This window comes from Canis lupus, chromosome 15 (assembly GCF_003254725.2).
Source record: "Canis lupus dingo isolate Sandy chromosome 15, ASM325472v2, whole genome shotgun sequence".
Classification (NCBI taxonomy): domain Eukaryota; kingdom Metazoa; phylum Chordata; class Mammalia; order Carnivora; family Canidae; genus Canis; species Canis lupus.
This window is the reverse complement of record NC_064257.1, coordinates 19,715,237-19,735,738: the sequence shown is the minus strand read 5'-3', so window position 1 is coordinate 19,735,738 and position 20,502 is coordinate 19,715,237. Positions and strand designations below refer to the sequence as shown.

The window sequence follows — 20,502 nt, the reverse complement described above, 5'->3', positions numbered from 1 at the left end:
GGTTGATTAGGCAGCTATAGATAACCAAAATGGATCTATTAAACTCCCCCCCCACACACACACAACCCACTTTCCCATACCTATTAAATTTCTGAAATTGTAGATACTCCTAGATATCGGAGAGGAAAATACTCTAAATGCCAGGTGCGTAGTAATTTGAGATTTCTACCCAATAAACAATTGAGACAGCCACTTGTAATAAAAATTAAATTGGGAGCCACAACAAAACAGTTACTACAGAATTGTAAAATTAGTTACCAGTGACTCCCGGAGGAGAATAGAGAACTTGGCTTTGGGTAGACTGCTCTGGGATGAATCACCTTCGATATCTGGATGTTAGGTCAATAGGGCAGCCCCCAAAGCAATCCAAATGTGATATTAAAATGCCATATGGAAGTATTGCTATCAACCTGTATCGAGGTATAAATATGTATATATAAATATATGAATCACACACTAGCACGTTGAAGGCCTGGAGAGCCTGTAGTTGAGAAGCCTGCTTGCTTGCTTTCTGTTTTAACTTCAGAGCCTTACACCAAATTAGTTGGCCATGGAACCACTAACACCTTAAGTGCTGGGCAATGTTGGTCTGAATCATTGGTTCTCAAATTTTTTTAAATCTCAGGATGCCTTTACATTCTTAAATTATTAAGGGACCCCAAGGAGCTTTTGCTTATGACCAATTACATCTATCAGCATTTTCCATATTAGAAATTAAAGAAATGTATTAACTCAGACTTCTACTTAAAGCAAAGTGAAAACAACAGGGCCAGATTTACCCTCTCACTTGAAACAACCAAAACCACAAGTTACATGGAAAAAAATATGGTTTGTAAACACTGGACAGCAGGCAACAACGAACAGTTACAGGCAAAATGAGACCAGTCCCAGGATTAACAAAGCTTACTGCTTTAGGGAGTTTCCAGGCTGTAGCTGTGGCACAAAGAGGGAGAACACCGGTGGGGCTGGAAGGCACTGAGTGGAGACTGAGCTGAGCCCGGAGGGACCCCGGCAACTCGAGTTTGAGGGACCGGAGAGAGCTGCACAGGAAACCACACGCATGCAGACTACGACCAGCGGAGGGCTGAATCGTGCATGCATGTGAGGTAACACCCAAGACCAGAGAGCAAACTAACTGCAAGACCTAGACCAACGTCTGGTGCTTAAGGAGCTGAGAATAGAGCCGGTTCATTCCCACCAGTGAGATGGGAAATACGAGTCGTGCTGTTTCAGACGGAGCACACAGGTCTTGCCTCAGCAATGGGGACTAATTAAAACAAACTGACCACCACTGGGGTCCTGCCTATCAAGTCTTGCTTAGTAATAAATCCTGAAAGGCCTGGAGCTTCTAAGTAAGTGCGTTTCAGAACAAAGCTCTGCACTTTTTGTAGGAATACAGAAATACCTAGCATCCAGTTCACAGTGTCTGGCATCCAATCAAAAATTACTAGTCATGGGCAGCCCAGGTGGCTCGGCGGTTTAGCGTCACCTTCAGCCCAGGGCGTGATCCTGGAGTCCCGGGATCGAGTCCTGTGTCGGGCTCCCCACATGGAGCCTGCTTCTCCCTCTGCCTGTGTCTCTGCCTCTCTCTCTGTCTCTCATGAATAAATAAGATCTTTTAAAAAAACGTGGATCCCTGGGTGGCTCAGTGGTTTGGCGCCTGCCTTGGGCCCAGGGTGTGATCCTGGGGTCCCGGGATCAAGTCCCACGTCGGGCTCCCTGCGTGGAGCCTGCTTCTCCCTCTGCCTGTGTCTCTGCCTCTCTCTGTCTCTCTCACGAATAAATTAAAAAAAAAAAAAAAAAAAAAAGATGAGTTGATCAGTGAGCTGTAGGACAATCCCAAGTGGCCTAATACATGTGTAACTGGGGTTTCCTGAAAAGCCGGGGGGGTGGGGAGGGAAAGCAAATATTTAAAGATATAATGACTGAGAAATTTCCAAATCTGATGAAAACTGTAAACCTACAGAACCAAGCTGAACCAACAGCAATGAGGCTTTCTGATGCTTTGAATGGGAACAGTCCCTCCTTCTGAGTACTAGAAACACGGCTGTCTATTAAAATGTATTTTTTTCAATCCAAATAAATGTCTGATGATAGATATTCTGAGCAAAAAATTCATACTCCAAAGGCAAAAAAATTTTAAAAGGCACATCTACTAGTTTCCTGGAGTTTGTGACTTAGCCAACCTAGATCAAGGAACGTTTTGAATATTCCACTTGGATGTACAGACTTAGCCGACCTAGATCAAGGAACGTTTTGAATATTCCACTTGGATTTACAGACTTCTCTATTTTATACATCACATAAAGATATTTAATAACTCTATACCAACAACTTTGTGGAACTGAAATTTTCTTTTTGACAAGAAGCTAAGACTTCCTGACCTGATATGTATCACTGGTTTCCAGTTATCTCTAAAACTTAGAACCAGATATCCTTATCATAGATGGCCTGCTGTAGAATTTGCTTCATTTTTACTTTTGTTCAAAATATTGTTACCTGAGCTCTATAAAGCTCTGGAGGGATCACTTCAAGTATCATAAGATAATCGTGAAATGAGTATTAGTCCAATCTGAAAATATTTACTATGACTGGGTTCTCAATTAAACCATAAACAATCCTGTGAACAGGAAGCAAAGAGTTCCTTCACAATTTTTGCTTTCTAAATTCCCCAATAAAGAAGTTGTCCTGCACAGCTTTTCAAGTAACTGAGATCAATGTTTGGTAGGTTTCCTTTTCCAAAATTTTACCCTGGTGTCTTTAGACAGCACTTAGATTTAAAATCTGGAGATTTAGGGACGCCTGGGTGGCTCAGCAGTTGAGCGTATGCCTTCGACCCAGGGCGTGATTCCAGCGGTCTCAGGATCGGTCCCGCGTTGGGCTCCCTGCCTGAAGCCTGCATCTCCCTCTGCCTGTGTCTCTGCTTCTGTGTGTGTCTCATGAATAAAGAAGTAAAATATTTTAAGAAGGAATAAAATAAAATAAAATTTGGAGATTCATACAGTCCCTGAGCATCCTAATACTCTATGGAATCCAAAATTCTTAAAGAAAAATTTATTCCTTTTATTTAAAAAATACTAATTACAGGGCAGCCCCAGTGGCACAGCGGTTTAGCGCTGCCTGCAGCCCAGGGCATGATCCTGGAGACCCTGGATCGAGTCCCACGTCCGACTCTCTGCATGGAGTCTGCTTCTCCCTCTGCCTGTGTCTCTGCCTCTCTCTGTCTCTCTATGAATAAATAAATAAAATCTTCATAAAAAAACACTAATTACATACACACAGTATTGGATTTCTTGAAGGAATACTATCACCACCTTCTACTTTTGCTAATTTCTAGTCCTGCTACTTGATTCCTAGTTGACCCAGATATAAATACACAAAGAATCTTTCCGTATCACAGGTACCACTCCCAGAGTGTCCTCAGTTTCTTGACGTGAACTGAGTGAAATAACAGGCAAGCACACATTTAAGAGTCAATATTTATTCTGATTAATATTTTACAAAATTTTGACAGATTTAATTTATGTAAGGAGAACTAATTTATTAAACACTTTACAGGTTTTTCTTTCCACAGAGTAACACGGTAAGTAGCAAAATAATACTTGGCACAGTTATAAATAAAATATAAAATAAAAATACCCATAGCTTAAGTATAACGATGCAGTTTTATGCCTATTAACATTTCAAATGAATTCCTGGGAACAACAAAAAATATGAAGGGGAAAAAAACCTCCAGAGAAGTAATTCATGTCCGAGGTTGAGAAATAAGTTCCTATTTGCTAAAAGTATCCAATTAAGCTGCTATGAACTATTCCCAAAAGGGTCACCTTCATACACAACTTTAGAACTGGGTTAAGCTGGATCCACACACAGGACTTACAAAATAAGTAAACAGACGGTACGGTACACTGCTGCATAGTTGGCTCCTGACCATCTGACCATCTCTAAGTTACAGATTTCACTGGTACTGTGAGATGGTTAGTACTAAAGCATTAACATTGCTAATATTTTCCATGTACTTATAGATCTAAAGTATTTAACTGAAAGACATCTCTTTTGCACTGAAAAGAATATTGTACCACAAAGAAAGAACATGGTAACAACACTCTTATCCAAACTCTGAGAATCCCACCATTGTATTCGACTGTTAATAAAAATGTATTCAATAAAAATTGCAACTGAGTCTTCATGTGAAGTGGCTCAAAATACAAAAAATTAAAACAAATTCTAGCCTTTTATAAATAACTTTGAATTTAAAAATTATCTAAAATTTCCCCCAATTAGTAGTCAAAACTAGCAGAGACATTTGTAAAGTTAACCAATTTTTTACATTCTATGACAAAATGGCACAATGCTATTGCCACCCCACACCCATCTTTTCCCTTTTCAAAAATAAAGTACGTATGCCAATTTTCTAATATTAAAACACTCAAATACACTAAAGGTAATCTTTTCGATGTGTGACTTATGGTCAAAGAAACTACTATATAAAAATGTACTTGGAAATACTGAACATCAACTATATACAGTTTCACTGCTCCTCTTACTAAGGCAAGGGGCGGGTATACCACTAGATTGCTTTAATACCTGTGATCTGCTTTTTACAGAGAATACTAATTTTACCAAGCATCAGACATGCAGTGAACTTGCAGGGTATAAATGCCTATTAACAGCAATATTGAACATCACTAGAAGCTCATTAGTTATCTCCCTTTTCTTTTTGGTTGGATAAAATGAAATGAGCAGCTTTAAATACACTAACACATATAGACACAAAGAGAAAACTATTTGATAAATTATTTATATACAGATACACAATCTTTACACTGGTCTAGGATCTGTCAGCAGTCCGACCACTCTTTTCCCACCCTCCCCCCAAGCCCATTCCCTCTCACAGGTTTCCCACAGGTTGCTTGAACCACAGTTTGCTACAGCACTTAAGAGGACTAACCCAAGTCTCACTCTGTAAACAATATTTATGGAAGCAGTGACTAACAGTTCACCGTGAGAGTATGGAAATGCTGCAACAAAAACTGATCAGTGCATCACATTTAACAGTAAGAAAATCTTTCTGAAACTGTTTCAGACAGCATTAACAAATTTCAAAACATTCAATATTGGGAAAATTGAAATAATCTTGAGGATTAAATTCTTTCAGATAGGTCATTTTTTAAAAACCAGAATATACCATTAGCTTTTCTTTTATTCGCATGTGCTATATGTACAGAGATCATGCTCCATCTTTAGCTAAACTCCATTATTTTGTCTACAATTTATTTTGCAGCTCAGAATTCTAGAAGTATATCCATTTATCTCTATTACTGAGAATTTTGCATTAACTTATTTGTTCTGCCTTGAAATTACCTCAACTCTTAAAAATTGGACTGTTTGTGCACATCAAATTAAATTCTAATTTATGCTTTACTGGATAGTATGTGCTAGTATAACATTCTATGAGGTGTATCATGCACTTAGTAGGGCTTTTTAAGTTTGAACAAAATAACATGACTTACTATACTCATGCAAGTGCTTTATTATCAGACCATAAAACCTCAGAGCAAGGTTACTACAAATTATTTCACTGAACTAGAAATATATCAGCATTGCAACAGCTGATGGCGATAAAATATTGTTAGCACATATTTTTGTGAACATTATTTTCTTGTGCCCTTGAAGACATATTACAGTAGATCCCTAATAAAACCACATGATTTTTATCACAGTATTTACATGTACATTCTAAAATGTACATAATACTAGCCTGAATCAATTTGAGACAACTCTCCTGGAATTAAATGCAATAGTCATAGTAGATTGCATCATAAAATTTAGCCGTATACCATAAATTTAGTTTTAGCTAAAATCGAACATTTCTAATCAGTATACCATGTCTGTCAACAGAATAAGTTCACTCTTTCTTTGTGAAAAATGTTATGAGAACAAAACCAAAAAGTTGAGTATGTTGTGAATTCCCACATTAAGAACCATTAAAATTCCTTTAATGATCTTTATTCTTCCCAGAAGTGGCAGTGTGCTCTGTCCATGTTTACTTTTGTTAATAAAAGTGTTGAAAAAAAGACTGTAAAATTCACTGTTAGCCCTACATATAGCATGCTATTGTTCAAAAAGTGTGGATTCGAGTGTGAGAGAGACACGGACAGACACAATTTTCAGGCACCACTCAGCAATATGCTTCATAGGATAAAGATGTTGCTACACGAGCTGGTACCCAGATCCTGATATTTGGTCATATTCTATTGTATACTGCCTGGTCCAGTCCACGATAACAGGACGAAAGAGGCCACAGCATCGAAATTCAAAGAAGTCTATAATATTCCTCACACATCCATGGCTATAACACCCCCCGCAACAAAAAGAAAAGAAAAAGTCTATTAGTATAATAATTTAATACACGAGTTTAATATAATTTTGGTGTTAAATATATTTTTTTTCTAAACTTAAAAACTCAGGGTACTTGCCAGATAGAACCTGTTTATAACTTTACAAAATATATATGCATTCGTGTTTCTTCATGGCTCTCCCAACACTAATTTTTCTTCTCTCTTTTGCTAGTTTAATGGGTTACACCATGATATTTTAAAGTTATTCAAATCTGCATCTCTCTCATTCCTGTGTCATATGTAACTTTTGATAAAACCTTTCCTTGATGGGTGGCTCTTTGGCAAGGAGACAAACTACATCCAAAATTGAGAATGTAAAGACGAAATAATTACAAATAGCATTCTGAAGCTGGCAATGTATCTAAAAGTTACAATTTAAGAAAAGAAACGTCAAGGATAAGTTCAGGGAATTTTAGGACTTCAAGAACACCTCTGGAAAAACAGTCACAGTTTTACATTTTATATAACAATCATGCCTATGGGAGAATTCTCAAAACTACTCAACTGACTCCTTTATTTTTGCTTTTATTTAAAGGTTTGTATGCTTTCCAGAAGCATGCAATAATTAATAGCATTACAAAAGCTTGAAGGTAGTAGGCAAGTAGCTTGAGTAAAATTTAAAAGTTTTAAGTATTTCATATAATTAGGAAACTACTTCTTAGCATCAGACTAAATAGAAGATTTTATACACACACACACGCACACACACACACACACACAGAAGACAATCTCCTTGATAAATGGTGATGGGAAAACTGGGCAGCCAAGTGCAAAAAAAATGAAATCGGAGGACCACTATTTTACACTATACACAAAAATTAATTCAAAATGGGTTAAAGACTTGAGTGCAAGATTTGAAACTACAGAGCTGCTAGAAGAAAACATGCGGTAAAGCTCCTTGACATAGGTCTTGGTGGTGAAATTTTTAATAGGACACCAAAAGCAAAGGCAACAAATACAAAATAAACAAGTGACACTATATCAAAATAGAAAGATTCTGTATTGCAAAAGAAACCAACAAAATGAAAAGGCAACTACTGAATGGGAAAGAATTTGTGCAGATCATATATCTGATAAGGGATTAATACCCAAAATATATAAAGAAAGAACTCATAAAATTTGAGAGCAAAAAGAAGTCCTACAACTCAAAAGAAAAAAAATCAGAAAATGGGCAAAAGATCTGAAGAGGCATTTTTCCAAAGATCTATAGATGGCCAACAGATACATGAAATGATGCTCAATATCACTAATCTTCAAGGAAATGCAAACCAAACTCACACTGAGATAGTACCTCACACCTGTTAAAACGGCTCTCATCAAAAAGACAAGAAATAACAGGTGTTGGTGAGGCTGTGGAGAAAAGGGAACCCTTGTGCACTACTCGTGGGACGGTAAACTGATGCAGCCACTAGCAACACAGTATGAGGTCCTTAAAAAAATTAAAGATGATGCTACCTACTATATGATCCAGCAATTCCAATTCTGGGTATTTATCTACTCCCCCCACCCCCCCCAAAAAAAAAAACCCTCTAAAAATAAAAGAACAAGAAACAAACAGAAAAACCCACACTAACTCCAAAAGATACATGTGCCTTCAAGTTCACTGCAGCATTATTTACAATAGCCAAGACATGGAAACCACCTAAGTGCCCATCAGTGGATGAATGAATAAAGAAATGTGTTGTGTGTGTGCATATGTATGTGCGTACACACACACACATATATGGCACACACATACATACACACAGAATGTTATTCAGCCATAAAAAAGGAAATCTTAACATTTGTGACAACAGGAATAGGCACTGAGGGCATTACTGTAGGTGAAATAAATTAGAAAGATAAAGACAAAAACCATGTAGTTTCACTTATATATGGAATCTAAACAAATAAACAAAAACCAAGCTCACAGAACAGACTGGTGGTTGGCAGAGGAAGAGGGTGGAGTGTGGGCAAAATGGGTGAAGGAAGTCAAAAAGCACAAACTTAGGGCTATAAAATTGGTAAGTCATGGGGATATAATGTAATGTCTATGGCTAATAATACTCTGTTGTATACTTGAAAGTTGCCAAGACACATCTTAGAAGTTCTCATCACAAGAAAAAAAATTCTGTGGCTGTGTTTGGTGACAAATGTTAACCAGGCTTATCGTGCTGGTCATTTTGTAATATACACAAATACTGAATCATTATGTAGTACATCTGAAATTAATATAATGTTATATGTCAATTATACCTCAATTAGAAAAAGGAAAAATAAAACTATGCGTATGGATATTTTTGTGTCATGCACAGAGCAAATACAATAATTTGCACTGAGAAGTTTCCCTAAATATGAATTTCAATTATTGTATTTTTTAAATCGTATTTCAATTCTCTGGATACATTTGTCAATGAAAATTTGTAAAAACTTACTGCAAGGTTAAAGCTGAATGTTAATGTATAATGATACATGTTTATCATTATACATTATCATTATATTACTAACTGTTAGTAAATCAATAGCGTTTGGATTGTGCAATGAAGAAAAAAGAATGCTACAAATTTATATACAGTTAATGTGATAATTTTTAAGTTATGGTAAACTAACCACTGCTATGTCTGGAAGAAACCCTAGAATGCAGTAGGATTTATGAGCTCTTTTACATATTGCTAAGCAAAAGAAACGTTTCATATCCTATTGACATACCCAAAAAATATTTCTCTTTGACATATTCACTAGATATTTGCTAACTTATATGCCAAAAGAAAATACTAAATTTATAAACATGTACATACTTGAATGGGCTTTCAATAGATGTTGTTGTGACTTTAAAGTGCTTGTATCTTCTGGCATTCATTCTTTCATTTGTAGTAATACCTAAACATGATATCTAAGAGGTAAGAAAAAGCAAATCATTAATTCTCTGATGTAAAATAAATATTAATGTAAAATAAGTTAATATTCAAGAGGAATAGGATGGAGAGAAAAATGATGACATTTGTTTTTGCTTTTTCCATGAGGAGATCATCAAACTAGTTTACACGATATCACTTTGACTCCTGTGAAAAGCAGCCAGTTAAATAGGAAAATGTTTAAAAAACAGGTTATCTGGCATTGTACACGGGGAGAGATGGACACTATTTACATAGACCACTTTTCCATCAGCCCCTTAAAAATTTGAGCTTTTAAAAAAATCCTTAATTAAAAAAAGGCTCTTGAAAAATACTGATATTTGTAGATAATAAAACATTCCCAATAAACACAAAACTAATGGCATCATTGATCTAAGCTCACACCTATATCCAAATGGCTCTATCTGAATCAGGAACAGAAGTAAGTTCTGTCAAAAGCAGTACTGAAAAATCATAATGTAAGAACAAAGTTCATAATATAAGAAGGAGAGGGGGAAGGAAAGTGGGAGGTAGAAAGGAAAGGAAAAGAAAGGAAGAGCAAAGGAAAAGTAAAGAAAGAATAAAGGAAGATTAAGAAAAGTGAATTGAAAATTTTAATCCTTGGAAAGTAGAAGTGATTAAGAAAGAGACTTCATTATTGTCTTTTAACAAGGAATGAAGCACTGTTTTTAGTGCACTGAAGAACCAATCACGTACATACCTGGTACATCTGACACATGAGTAATACAGCCACCCACATGAAATGAAAAACACTGTTCAGAAACATCCAAAACATCCAAGGTGAACATGTAGCAATTTGAGTGATATATGTCCAAAATCCATCCTTGGTGTAAGTGGTCTCACAGTGGAGTCCCCAGTCTAAAATGAGGTCAGAAGGTTCACATTTACTCAATAATCATCCAACCACCTCACAAAGGCATCTGATGTAGGCACTGCTTGGAAACCATGATCCAAAAGTCTAGATTTAGCTGATGACTTTGAATGCAAATTTTTATACTCTAAATAACCCCATAATTAGTGAAAAATTAGTATATTGATTAGTGTATAACTGGTGGAAAAACACAGCAAAGACAGAAATGGAAAAACGCACCAGCCAATCAAAAAAAAAAGAAAAAAAAAAACAACCCTACAGTACTTTAAGAATACACAGTTTTTATTTGATTGGCATTGCATACATACAATAGTTAATATTACCTTTATACAAACATAAGATGATATGTATATAAGTGATTTTTTTGGGGGGTGGCATATAACACAAGATCACCTTGGTGAGGGAGGGCTTTTTCCAAAAACAAAAATCTCTTCTTTTAGAGATGCTGCCTTAAAAAACTACTGTTGTGAGTACTACTACTGTTAGCAGGACCATGTTCTCCCTGAGGTGTGTTGGGCCAGAAATTAGGTCAAGATCTTTGACCAAATCTTTCTATTAATCCTATATGAGGAAGGAGCCTTTTTCATTAGGGCAGTAAGAGACATTATTCTTAATATCTGTGAAAACGGGGACTAGGAAATCATCCTTCCACATCTTATTTTAAGCCAGGATCTAACACATATTATGCTAAGACCTGAAGCTTAGTAACTAGTATCTTCATTTAAACTCTTTTCAAATCATGTTCTCAATGCAATAAAAACCCATCATTGCCCCTATGCCCATATGATCAAGTGAATGACAATTTATTCTTTAAAAAGTATCTCCTAAAAATTAAAAAAATTAAAAATTAAAAAAATAAATAAAAAGGATCTTCTAACACCTTTTAATATTCTCTAATAGGCAATAATTACAACTTACTCTGAAATATTTCAAGTTCTGTGCAAAGTTAACTGTATTTTCCCAACTGTTTGGTATGAAAGAGCAACTGGCACGGTCACAAAATCTGTAAGCTACTAATGCAAGCACGTGATGTGAAAAATGTTATATTTCACCCAGAAGCTTTTTAAAGTCTATTAAACTAATATGTTTTTCAAAGGACACACATATTAAAACATAGCTAACTGAATTCTGTTGCTTATATTATATATTGAATATCTTTATAGTTCTTTAAGACTTTGTTTATTTGACAGAGAGTGAGAAGCAGGGGGAGTGGCAGAGGGACAAGGAGAAGCGGACTCCCAGCTGAGCAGGAAGCCTGACTGGTGACTTGTGACTCGTGACTCTGGGTCTCAATCCTGGAATCATGACCCGAGCCAAAGGCAGTTGCTTAACTGACAGGCCTCCCTGTTTATAGTTCTATATCTAATCTTTTGTTTGTTTTATTGTAGTAAAATGCCCCAAACCATAATTTTTAGTTAAAAGACTTGTTACCCTATTTTGCTAATATGGTAGGTAAAAGTATACATTTGTTTTAAGAAAATAAAAAGTTAATTGTACTCACAAGAAATACAACCATAAATCATCCAGCAGATCATAAAAAGCAAGAAGAATAGGTAGCCCATAAAGTATCTATGGTTGCCTGCACCTAGAGAACAACACAGAAGTAATTTTTTCAGGTAAGAAAAAAAACAACTGGAAATACACCCTTTGGGGATAGGGTAAAAGAACGTCATGAAAGGTATGATACAATTTGGACAATAATCACATACATTATTTATTTTATAAAATGTTCTTCAGGAAAATAAATGTTTTATTAAAAGTCTTAAAATAAGAATTCTTTTAATTACAAAGATGTGATGACCACAATGATATTCATTCTGAAGTCAAATGCCAAGGAACAAATTCTGAGTTTTAACACCTACTGTTTGCTTTGTGAGGTTTAACATAACCTATTCTATCTTTATTTTTATAAACTTTACAATCCAACTTTTTAAAGGCTTCTCCCCATCAGTCATGCAATCTTTGCAATGCTTTCCTGTTGTTACCTCATAAAAACCCAGGGCCATCTCTCAGACCACTAAGTTGACCTCCTGAGACCACACCATTCTTCAACACTGAGGTATATACAGAGTTTTTATCTGTCATTCTTCTCTGCTTCTGTACATAACATCCATCCAAATATTTTTATTGCCTTAACTTTCTCCAGTTTAACTAAAAAGCAATACTATCTACCTCCTTGTTGATTTCACTGTTAAACCCAATAAAAAAAAATAGGAAAGAGTAGGCACCAAAAAGAATTGATAGAGAAATATCAATCTTTTCTAGATGCTGATTTTATAACTTTTCCCCTCTTTCTCACAAGTGAGTTGCTCTTTGTCAACTAGAAGATTAATGGTGGGGGGGGTGGGGGAGGCATGAGGATTGGGGAGAAGAAGGCTACAGTAGGATGTAGGAATGAAGTTTCTATCATCTACTTTAATACTGTACTTCATTAGTTACCTAGAATAACTTAAAAGAACAATGCACTTAGATATTATTAATAAAACTTACCTACACAGTTACCCACCCATGGGCAATGATGATCAAATTTTGCTATGCAGCGGTTGCACACACCACAATGTTTGGACCTCACTGGTTTCCGTATCTGTTAATAAGCATTTTAAAAGGTTATGAAAGGAATTACATGGAAGAAAGGAAAGCTGAACATTTCTTTTCTCAAAATACAATTATGAAGGAAACAAAATTATGTTTCCAAAGGCATAAAATAAAATAAAAACCACTACTGTTTTGTTTAATGAGATTTCAACTGCAACAAAGATAAAAAGGATAAGGCTACTGTGGAATATAAACAGAATGTAGTAGAACCATCACTTGACAAAAATAATTAAGAATCAAAAACCATTTTGTTGTTGCGATGAATGGTACTATATTTAATTCACATCCCTCGAGTTTCTGAATAATAAAAACCTCACTCTCCAGGCTTTTAAATGAAAAGTTATTGTGGTTAATGGTCATGATATGGCTCTTGTTTAATAAAATGAAATTGTTCCTTAGTAAGAGAGGAAGGCCAAATTAGAAGTGAATAAAAGCAGCTTTTAAAATTCAAAATCATTAATGTCTTCCCAAAGTTAACAAATCTAGCAAAAATCAGTAAGTGTACACATCTTTCTCTTTCAGTGGCTCTTGAGATCTCAGATTAAGGTATAGCATCTCCCCTGCTGAACTTCATGAGCCACCTAAGAACGTACACCATGCTTATTAGCAAGTTTAGGTAGCCCCTATTACTTGCAAAAACATAAAATACATTATTCAGCTGCTGACAGGCAATAAGGAATTCATGTTTATGATGTCTTACTGTTTTAGGTGTTGTGAAATGTTTCACTCTCTATTACTCTGAATCAGCCAAGTGCATAAAGACCTCATTAGTGATCTTTGGAGGGCTGCTAGTCTTAATGCTGGATCCATGACAAGAGCTAGCTATTAACCCATGCCAGAAACGAAATTTGTAATATCCTTCATTAGTGTTTCAATAAAAGCACTGCCTTTTCTCCACCAGTTTGCATAAGGTTATATACCATTTTGAGGCACTAAGAAAAAGCATAGGTTGACTATGCAGTTCTTAGGTGTACTAAAATGATCTGTGGATCCTATAAACAAAAGGCTCACTTATTCTTCACCACAGATATGAAACTAAATATATTTAGGAGAAAGAAGGACGCATTAAACAAATTATACCCCCACTTCAGCTACTTCAGCTGTAACCCTCAGCTACACTTCTCCTTTGGTAATACTTGTCAATGAATTCTAAACAAAGACTGACACAAGGCTACTGAACATGGTAGGCTCCTTGGTTCACTTAGAGTAATTCACCTTTTGGAAATTTTTATTTACATGTCTTATTAGGGTCTTGTCTATCAAAGTGAAGGATACCCATATAATGTCAAATACCTCTATCAGTTTGAATTATTTTATAATAGGATATGCTCTTTTCTTTACATGACTGAATTATCTATCTACAAGGACATGGCTTAGAATAACATAATATATAATAAAACATTTATGCTATGATAAAATTAGTCTTGTTCTTGCCATCAGGTATTTATTTAACAATGAAACAACACTGAGTGACTCTACAAAAGAATTTGTTTGTCATATGGCAAACATATCAGCAATGCATGCTTGGCTTTGTGCATACTTGGCTTTATGTCCAGAGAACCAGAGAATATAAAAATGTTCTTAACAGTAAAGTGCCAAGCCTGTAAATTAACCACTGCAAAGCACAGAAACAGAAACCTTCTTAAAGAATACTTGACAATACAAAAGAATCTAGTCAGGACTCTAGAGTAAAGCAATATACATTTTGAATATTCAAAATCCTAACTGGTCAAGGAATGTTAGGTGGAACACCTTAAAGAATCTGGAGAGTTAGAGCTCCATTTCAAAGACATATTCCCAAATCTCAAACCAAGTCAATTCTTGTTATTTACATTTTAAGACATTAGTTCAGTGGCAGTGTGCAACTTAAAGGTATAAAAGGACATTCAGTTTCAGGTATGATTTAAGGATTATTTCTGTTTCCGTGTAGGAAAATATGGTTTAACCACTGTGGCAGTCTATATATTTTTCTCAAGAACTGATTATAAAAATTAGCAGAAAATAATTAAAACACAAAATAGTATTATTCTATAGAAATGCAATATGTATAGTAACAACATAAACAATGTATTACTATACCTGATTCCATAAGTAAATGTTATTTAATTTCATATATATCTTTCTTTATGACCTGGTTGAAGATGACAACTTTTAACATCAATGATAAAATAGTGCTCAAAGTTGCTTGAATCCTCTAATACAAAGAGATAACTACTCAAACTGAACCATTTTAGAGGCCCTGCTGTCTTAAAGTTATCTAACAGATTTCCCCCCTGTGACCTTTAAATATAAGAATAAATTTTTTCTTTTTTTTTTTTTAATTTTTTCTTAAAATATCTAGGAAAACAATTATTAGGAAATTATAATAAACCTTTGATTTTTTTAATACTTTATTACTTAGATTTTTCTTTGTTGAGTTACATTAAGAAGAAGAGATTAAGAATTAATACACGTTGAATCAGAAGTATAGTCAAGGTCTACCATCACGGGAGCAAGCACATTCGGGGGGCATGTGCTCAGCATAAGAAGCTGTTCTCCTGTTCCCCACCCCTCTATGCTATGCCACTGCTATGGGAGGAGGAGAGAAGGAAGAATAAAGAAAAAAATACTACCAAACAGGTACTGCAGAATATACTGAGGTCCAGACTTCCTGTCTCTGCAAGTTCAACTATTGTCTGTAAATTTAAAAAAATATATATTTTATTCAAAACTAACAATGTTCACCAACTATAGTGCCATCAATATGAATCAATAAAAATGTTCATTTTTAATTAATATTTTCAGCTCAAAGTAATAAAATCTTTTTATTCATTTACTTCTACTATTTCATTATAATATGAATATAGGAATTTTATTTCTTGAGTATATAAAAACCCAACTCTAAACTTAAGGGACTATTCCTCTGACAATAAGACTACATTACCTATCCTAAGAATTGGTTGTGTAAGTTTTGATCACTAAGATATGAAAATAAACTCAAGTTTAATAAAAAACTGAATCTTCAGAACTGTATTATGACTAAGAAAACCCAGCAAACCAATTAGTATTGAAGTCTGAAGAATATTATAAGCATAAGGGCAGCAATCTCTACAGGGCCAGAAAAGGGAGGATCAGACCCTAAGAACTTGCTAGTGTTTTAGACTCCTGTGGACAGAAATAATTCATTAGGATTTTTTTTTTTCAGAGATTGGATAAAATAGCTCTGAACGTAGTTCAACTGCCTCCAGTCTAATCGAATTCTCTACTTTTGTGACACCTTTGAATTGTACATTTGGTTTGCTAAAGTACCTGGGCTAGTACACCTGGGGGTGCCCAGGATTTTTTATATACATACACATATATTTTTATTGAAAATACACATAAATATATACATGTAATGGAAACATAATATCTGAACTATCAACCAGTTTGTTGACCTTCCAATTACACATTTGATAAACATTTACTGAATTTGTATTATTTGCTGAGGGTTTTCAGAGATGTTTGAAATGCTGTACTCATTCCTCAAAGCAATTACAATTCTTATAAAGGGGAAATACATGAAACTTTAAAATGTCATGAAAATGCAAGGACAGGCATTTGGGAGTACCAAGGGTGAGCAACAACTATGTATAACCTCAGTTTGGTTTGAAACTCCTTTAATGTTCTAAAAGATTGTTTCTTTCTTTGTACTCTAATATCTGGTATAAATATTGATAATTTGGCAATTAAACACATGTGACTAGTTAGATTCTATCTGGCTACCTTTTTCTTTTGTTCTTCTGTAGCTTTAATAATCCCTGGATCTGATTTCCAAGATTTTCCAAAATTGTAGAAAAGCGCAACACTATTGGCAAGGAATGGAAGATGGATAAATAAAAAGTTGAGATGTGCCTGAAGTTAAGGAATCTAAAGAAGCAATGATAAATGAGTTACTATTATAGGTAAATTTACAGTCTTTAAAATTTTACCACACACACACACACACACACACACACACCTACCCATTAAAAATACAAGCTGATTTATTATATCAAAATATACTTTTAAATTATGTTCATAACTGAATATAAAAAGAAAAAATGTGATTTCTTTACCAACTTTAAATCATTTGGGTACACTTATCTGACACTTAAAAAAAGTCAGTAATGTATTAAAAATTCAATGAACATGTTATTTTTAAATGATCATGTCTTCTGATAAAAACTGAAGGGATTTTCTCATGTTCAAAGTTATTAACATATTCCTTTATATGCATTAAAGTCTTTATATATCTACCACTTAGGATACCATACCCATGTATTTAAAAGACTGCTTTTAAGTTCTCTCCATTGCCTTTTTTTGAACACATTCAAATTGACCTTAATTTTAGAAAAGTATTTATAAACTTGCTTAAAACAGAGTTCCTATGTTCACATTTTTCTACCTAGTGAAAATATAAGAAATGTACTAGGCTTTAAAAATATAAATGAGGAATCAAAAACTACTTTAAATAACACTAAGAAAAATAATGTTGCTACAGCAACACATTTCTGAGGCACAAAATATCTGAATACTCAAATATCATTTTCAAGATTTTTATGTAGGTACAAGCATCAACAGCTAAAACTCTTGAGATTAAAGCTGGGTAAATGTACAAGAAAAGAATACTGAACCTTGTATTTTTCAGGAGCCAGACCTTTATACACTATAACAGTTTCAAAAGGTGTGTATGTAAATAACTCAGATTCTTAAAGCCTGGATTAAATCTGCAAGAGGGCTAAGGAGCAACTCAAGAGAGGACTACAGATTTAAAAGGGATAGGATATTCAAGAATCAAATATCAGATGAACTTATAGAATTTATTTGCTTGGTCTTTACAGGCAAAGAGATTAGATATCTTCAAACGGTAGTTCGAAGTTAGCTTTAACAGGTCACACCAGTTAACTTTGTAAAGTTACAGAAAAAAATGTACAAACTCTCCACAAATGGCATGGTTGTTTTTCGTAAAGGTTTAAAACAACCTTTTTTTTTCTGATAAAATCAGAAAACATTAAAAAGCATACAGGCAAAAACAATACTTCCACAACCCAGCAACAATTCCTTTTATATTTTGTAATCTGCATCTTTAACAACTGAGATCATAGTGTTTTTATGAACATTAATAAAACAAGTAACACCTGTATCAACTAGATGCCACTTAATCTGCACAAGAACTCTATCCCCATGTTACAGATGACAAACCTAAGACAGAGGTTAACAAAATAGTCCAAAGTTGCCGAGTAAATTAAGGTGGAGCAGGCATTAAATTCCAGGCTCTTTTTATCTGTGCTAGCCTGCCTCTCCAACGCACTCAGCAAAAGATGCTGGGTCGTTAGGTATTATGGGAACAGTATCTTTGGGTATGAACATACTTAAGGCTTGATGTATATTTTTATACTGTCAGATGATTTCCAGAAAGATACACCAATTTAAGATCCCACTAACAACACATACTGCGTGATTACTATATTTCCATCAGCTTTAAGCAAAGAATTACCAATTTGAGAAGCAAAAGAAGCCTTATTTTATTGTCTTAATTTATATTTCTGCTTTTATGTTTAAACAGTCCTCCAATTAGGTAAAAAAAGAAGTATGTGTCATCAATGTTTTCATTTAAATGTTTATGGAACCTTTTTTTACATTTAACTCTTTAATCTGCTTGGATGTATTCTGATGCCTGCTGTGAACTGTAGCTCTAACTTACCATAATACCCAACAAAATAAAGAACAGTATACCAAATGAATCAACTCTGTAAAATACCAGCAACAACTTCAGGAAGGGGACAAGCCATACTATACCATAAAGTTCAACTGGAGATCAAGAAAGGAAGACGACTCTGGTGAGGCAAGCTGCCTGCCATAGTTCTTAATCCCACCTCCACTTGTATAAGTAGTATGGAAAATGTGGATGAGAAGACAAAGCCAGAATTCTCATCAGTCCAACCTGGCTCTCTGCTATGGATTGAATTAATGTCCTACCCCACCCAACCCCCCAAAATTCATGTGAAGCCCTAACTTCTACTGTAACAATTCAAATAAGGTCTCTAGGAAGTAATTAAGATCAATTGAGGTTCAGAAGGGTGGGACCCTAATCCAACAGGACTGTGGCTGTATAAGATTTCAGAAGAAGAAAGAAATCTCTCTCCCCTGCTATGTGGGACACAGGGTGGAGCTGGCTACCTGTAAGCCAGGAAAAGAATCCCCACCTGAACATAATCATGCTGGCATCCTTATCCAGAACTGTGAGAAAATCAATTTCCTTGTTATTTAAGCTAACCAATCTAATGTTACTTTGCAGTGGCAAATATCTAAACATCAAAATAATTCACTTTTCTTTAAATTCTTCTACAACTTTAATAGAATTTCAATCAATATTGCATTGGGCTTTTCATGGAACTTGAAAAGCTGATTCTAAAAAACTTAAACAGAAGCACAAAGGGCCAAAAAAAGCTAAAGTATTCCTGAGAAACAAAAAATTGCAAAACTTGGCCTACCAGATATCAAGATTTAAGAATAAAGCTTTAGTGGGGAGGTTGGGGAGGAAAGGATGGGTAAAATAGGAGAAGGGGATCAAGAGGACACTTATCATGATGAGCACTGTATAATGTATAGAATTACTGAATCATATTGTACACCTAAACCTGATATAACACTGTATGTTAACTGTACTAGAAGAGAGGGAGAGAGGAAGTTACGAAGTTGGAAGGAAGGAAGGAAGGAAGGAAGGAAGGAAGGAAGGAAGGAAGGAAGGAAGGAAGGAAGGAAGGAAGGAGAAAGCTATAGTAATAAAACAGTACTGGCACAAGCAGAGAGATCAATAAACTGAATAGAGTATGGGAAAACTGATAAATATCAAGGTTGATGCTGCGACTGAGTGAGGAAAGGGTATACTGAAGCAATGAGTTCCCTAATAAGCAAAAAGGAAGACAGACACAAGCCCCACTCATATCATTCATTAGACACAGTAGTCAAATACACATGAATTAATAAATTAGATTATATTTAACGACTTCAGAAACACTTCCATCTGCACAAACACACACACACACAAATGATATACAATGATATTTATAGCAATATTGTCAGAATTCACAGAAAGTGGTGACTGGATACTGAAAGACAGGTATTAAAAAGCTTAGAGAATATTATAAGGAAATTAGAAAAGATACACAAAAAAACTGAAGAAGTCCTAATAGTAAACTACAGGAAAAAAATACTTAAGAGGCAAATGTATAGGAGAGGATGGTGATAATGATAATTTAGTAATGTCTTTATTTTTATATATGCAATCATCCCAGGTTCCAGAAGTTTTTTATATCCGTCTTTAGTTTAAGCTTAATTTAACTTAAAACCTGAATGAAAACTAATTTATTTTTAGACATAAAATTTCTAATAGCTTATCATCAATATTTTTTCACTTATTAGGTCTTAGGCATATGCCCACATCAAGTCTTAGAAAAGCATTTTAATGGCTATTTTATCCCCTATTACACACAGCTAACTGATAACAACTATTCCCCATTCAGGATGGATACTTAGGTTATTTTCATTTTTTTCTCGATTATAAATAGTACTCTGGTAAACAGCTTTGTAAATAAATTTTTGACTTACATCTGATGACTTATGAAGGGTATTTTTAAAGTCTTTCTACATGCTACTTTCCAGGAAAGTTTAAAAACTTAAAATTATGTTCAGAGTGTACGATAAGACATTTGAAGATACACTGTTATCAGGTCAAAAA

General features: G+C 34.8%; 1 protein-coding gene across 5 annotated transcripts in view; it reads right to left on the bottom strand.

Moving 5' to 3' along the window:
- The window catches only part of ZDHHC17 (zinc finger DHHC-type palmitoyltransferase 17), a 189,910-nt gene that overhangs the window by 97,260 nt on the left and 72,148 nt on the right, over window positions 1-20,502 (bottom strand). For 4 of the 5 annotated variants that reach the window (XR_007402232.1, XR_004804989.2, XM_025439403.3 and 1 more), the window contains exons 11-16: window positions 16,506-16,630; window positions 15,374-15,436; window positions 12,657-12,750; window positions 11,668-11,751; window positions 9,996-10,153; window positions 9,179-9,273 (exon numbers count right to left, since the gene is read on the bottom strand). Coding sequence is in view for 3 of the 5 variants with exons in the window: in XM_025439403.3 (XP_025295188.1) it covers window positions 9,179-9,273; window positions 9,996-10,153; window positions 11,668-11,751; window positions 12,657-12,750; window positions 15,374-15,436; window positions 16,506-16,630 (619 nt within the window). In the remaining 2 variants the exon portion in view is untranslated. Of the gene's footprint in view, window positions 1-3,465; window positions 6,353-9,178; window positions 9,274-9,995; window positions 10,154-11,667; window positions 11,752-12,656; window positions 12,751-15,373; window positions 15,437-16,505; window positions 16,631-20,502 lie in introns of those variants that run through there. The other variant, XM_025439404.3, reaches the window with a different exon arrangement.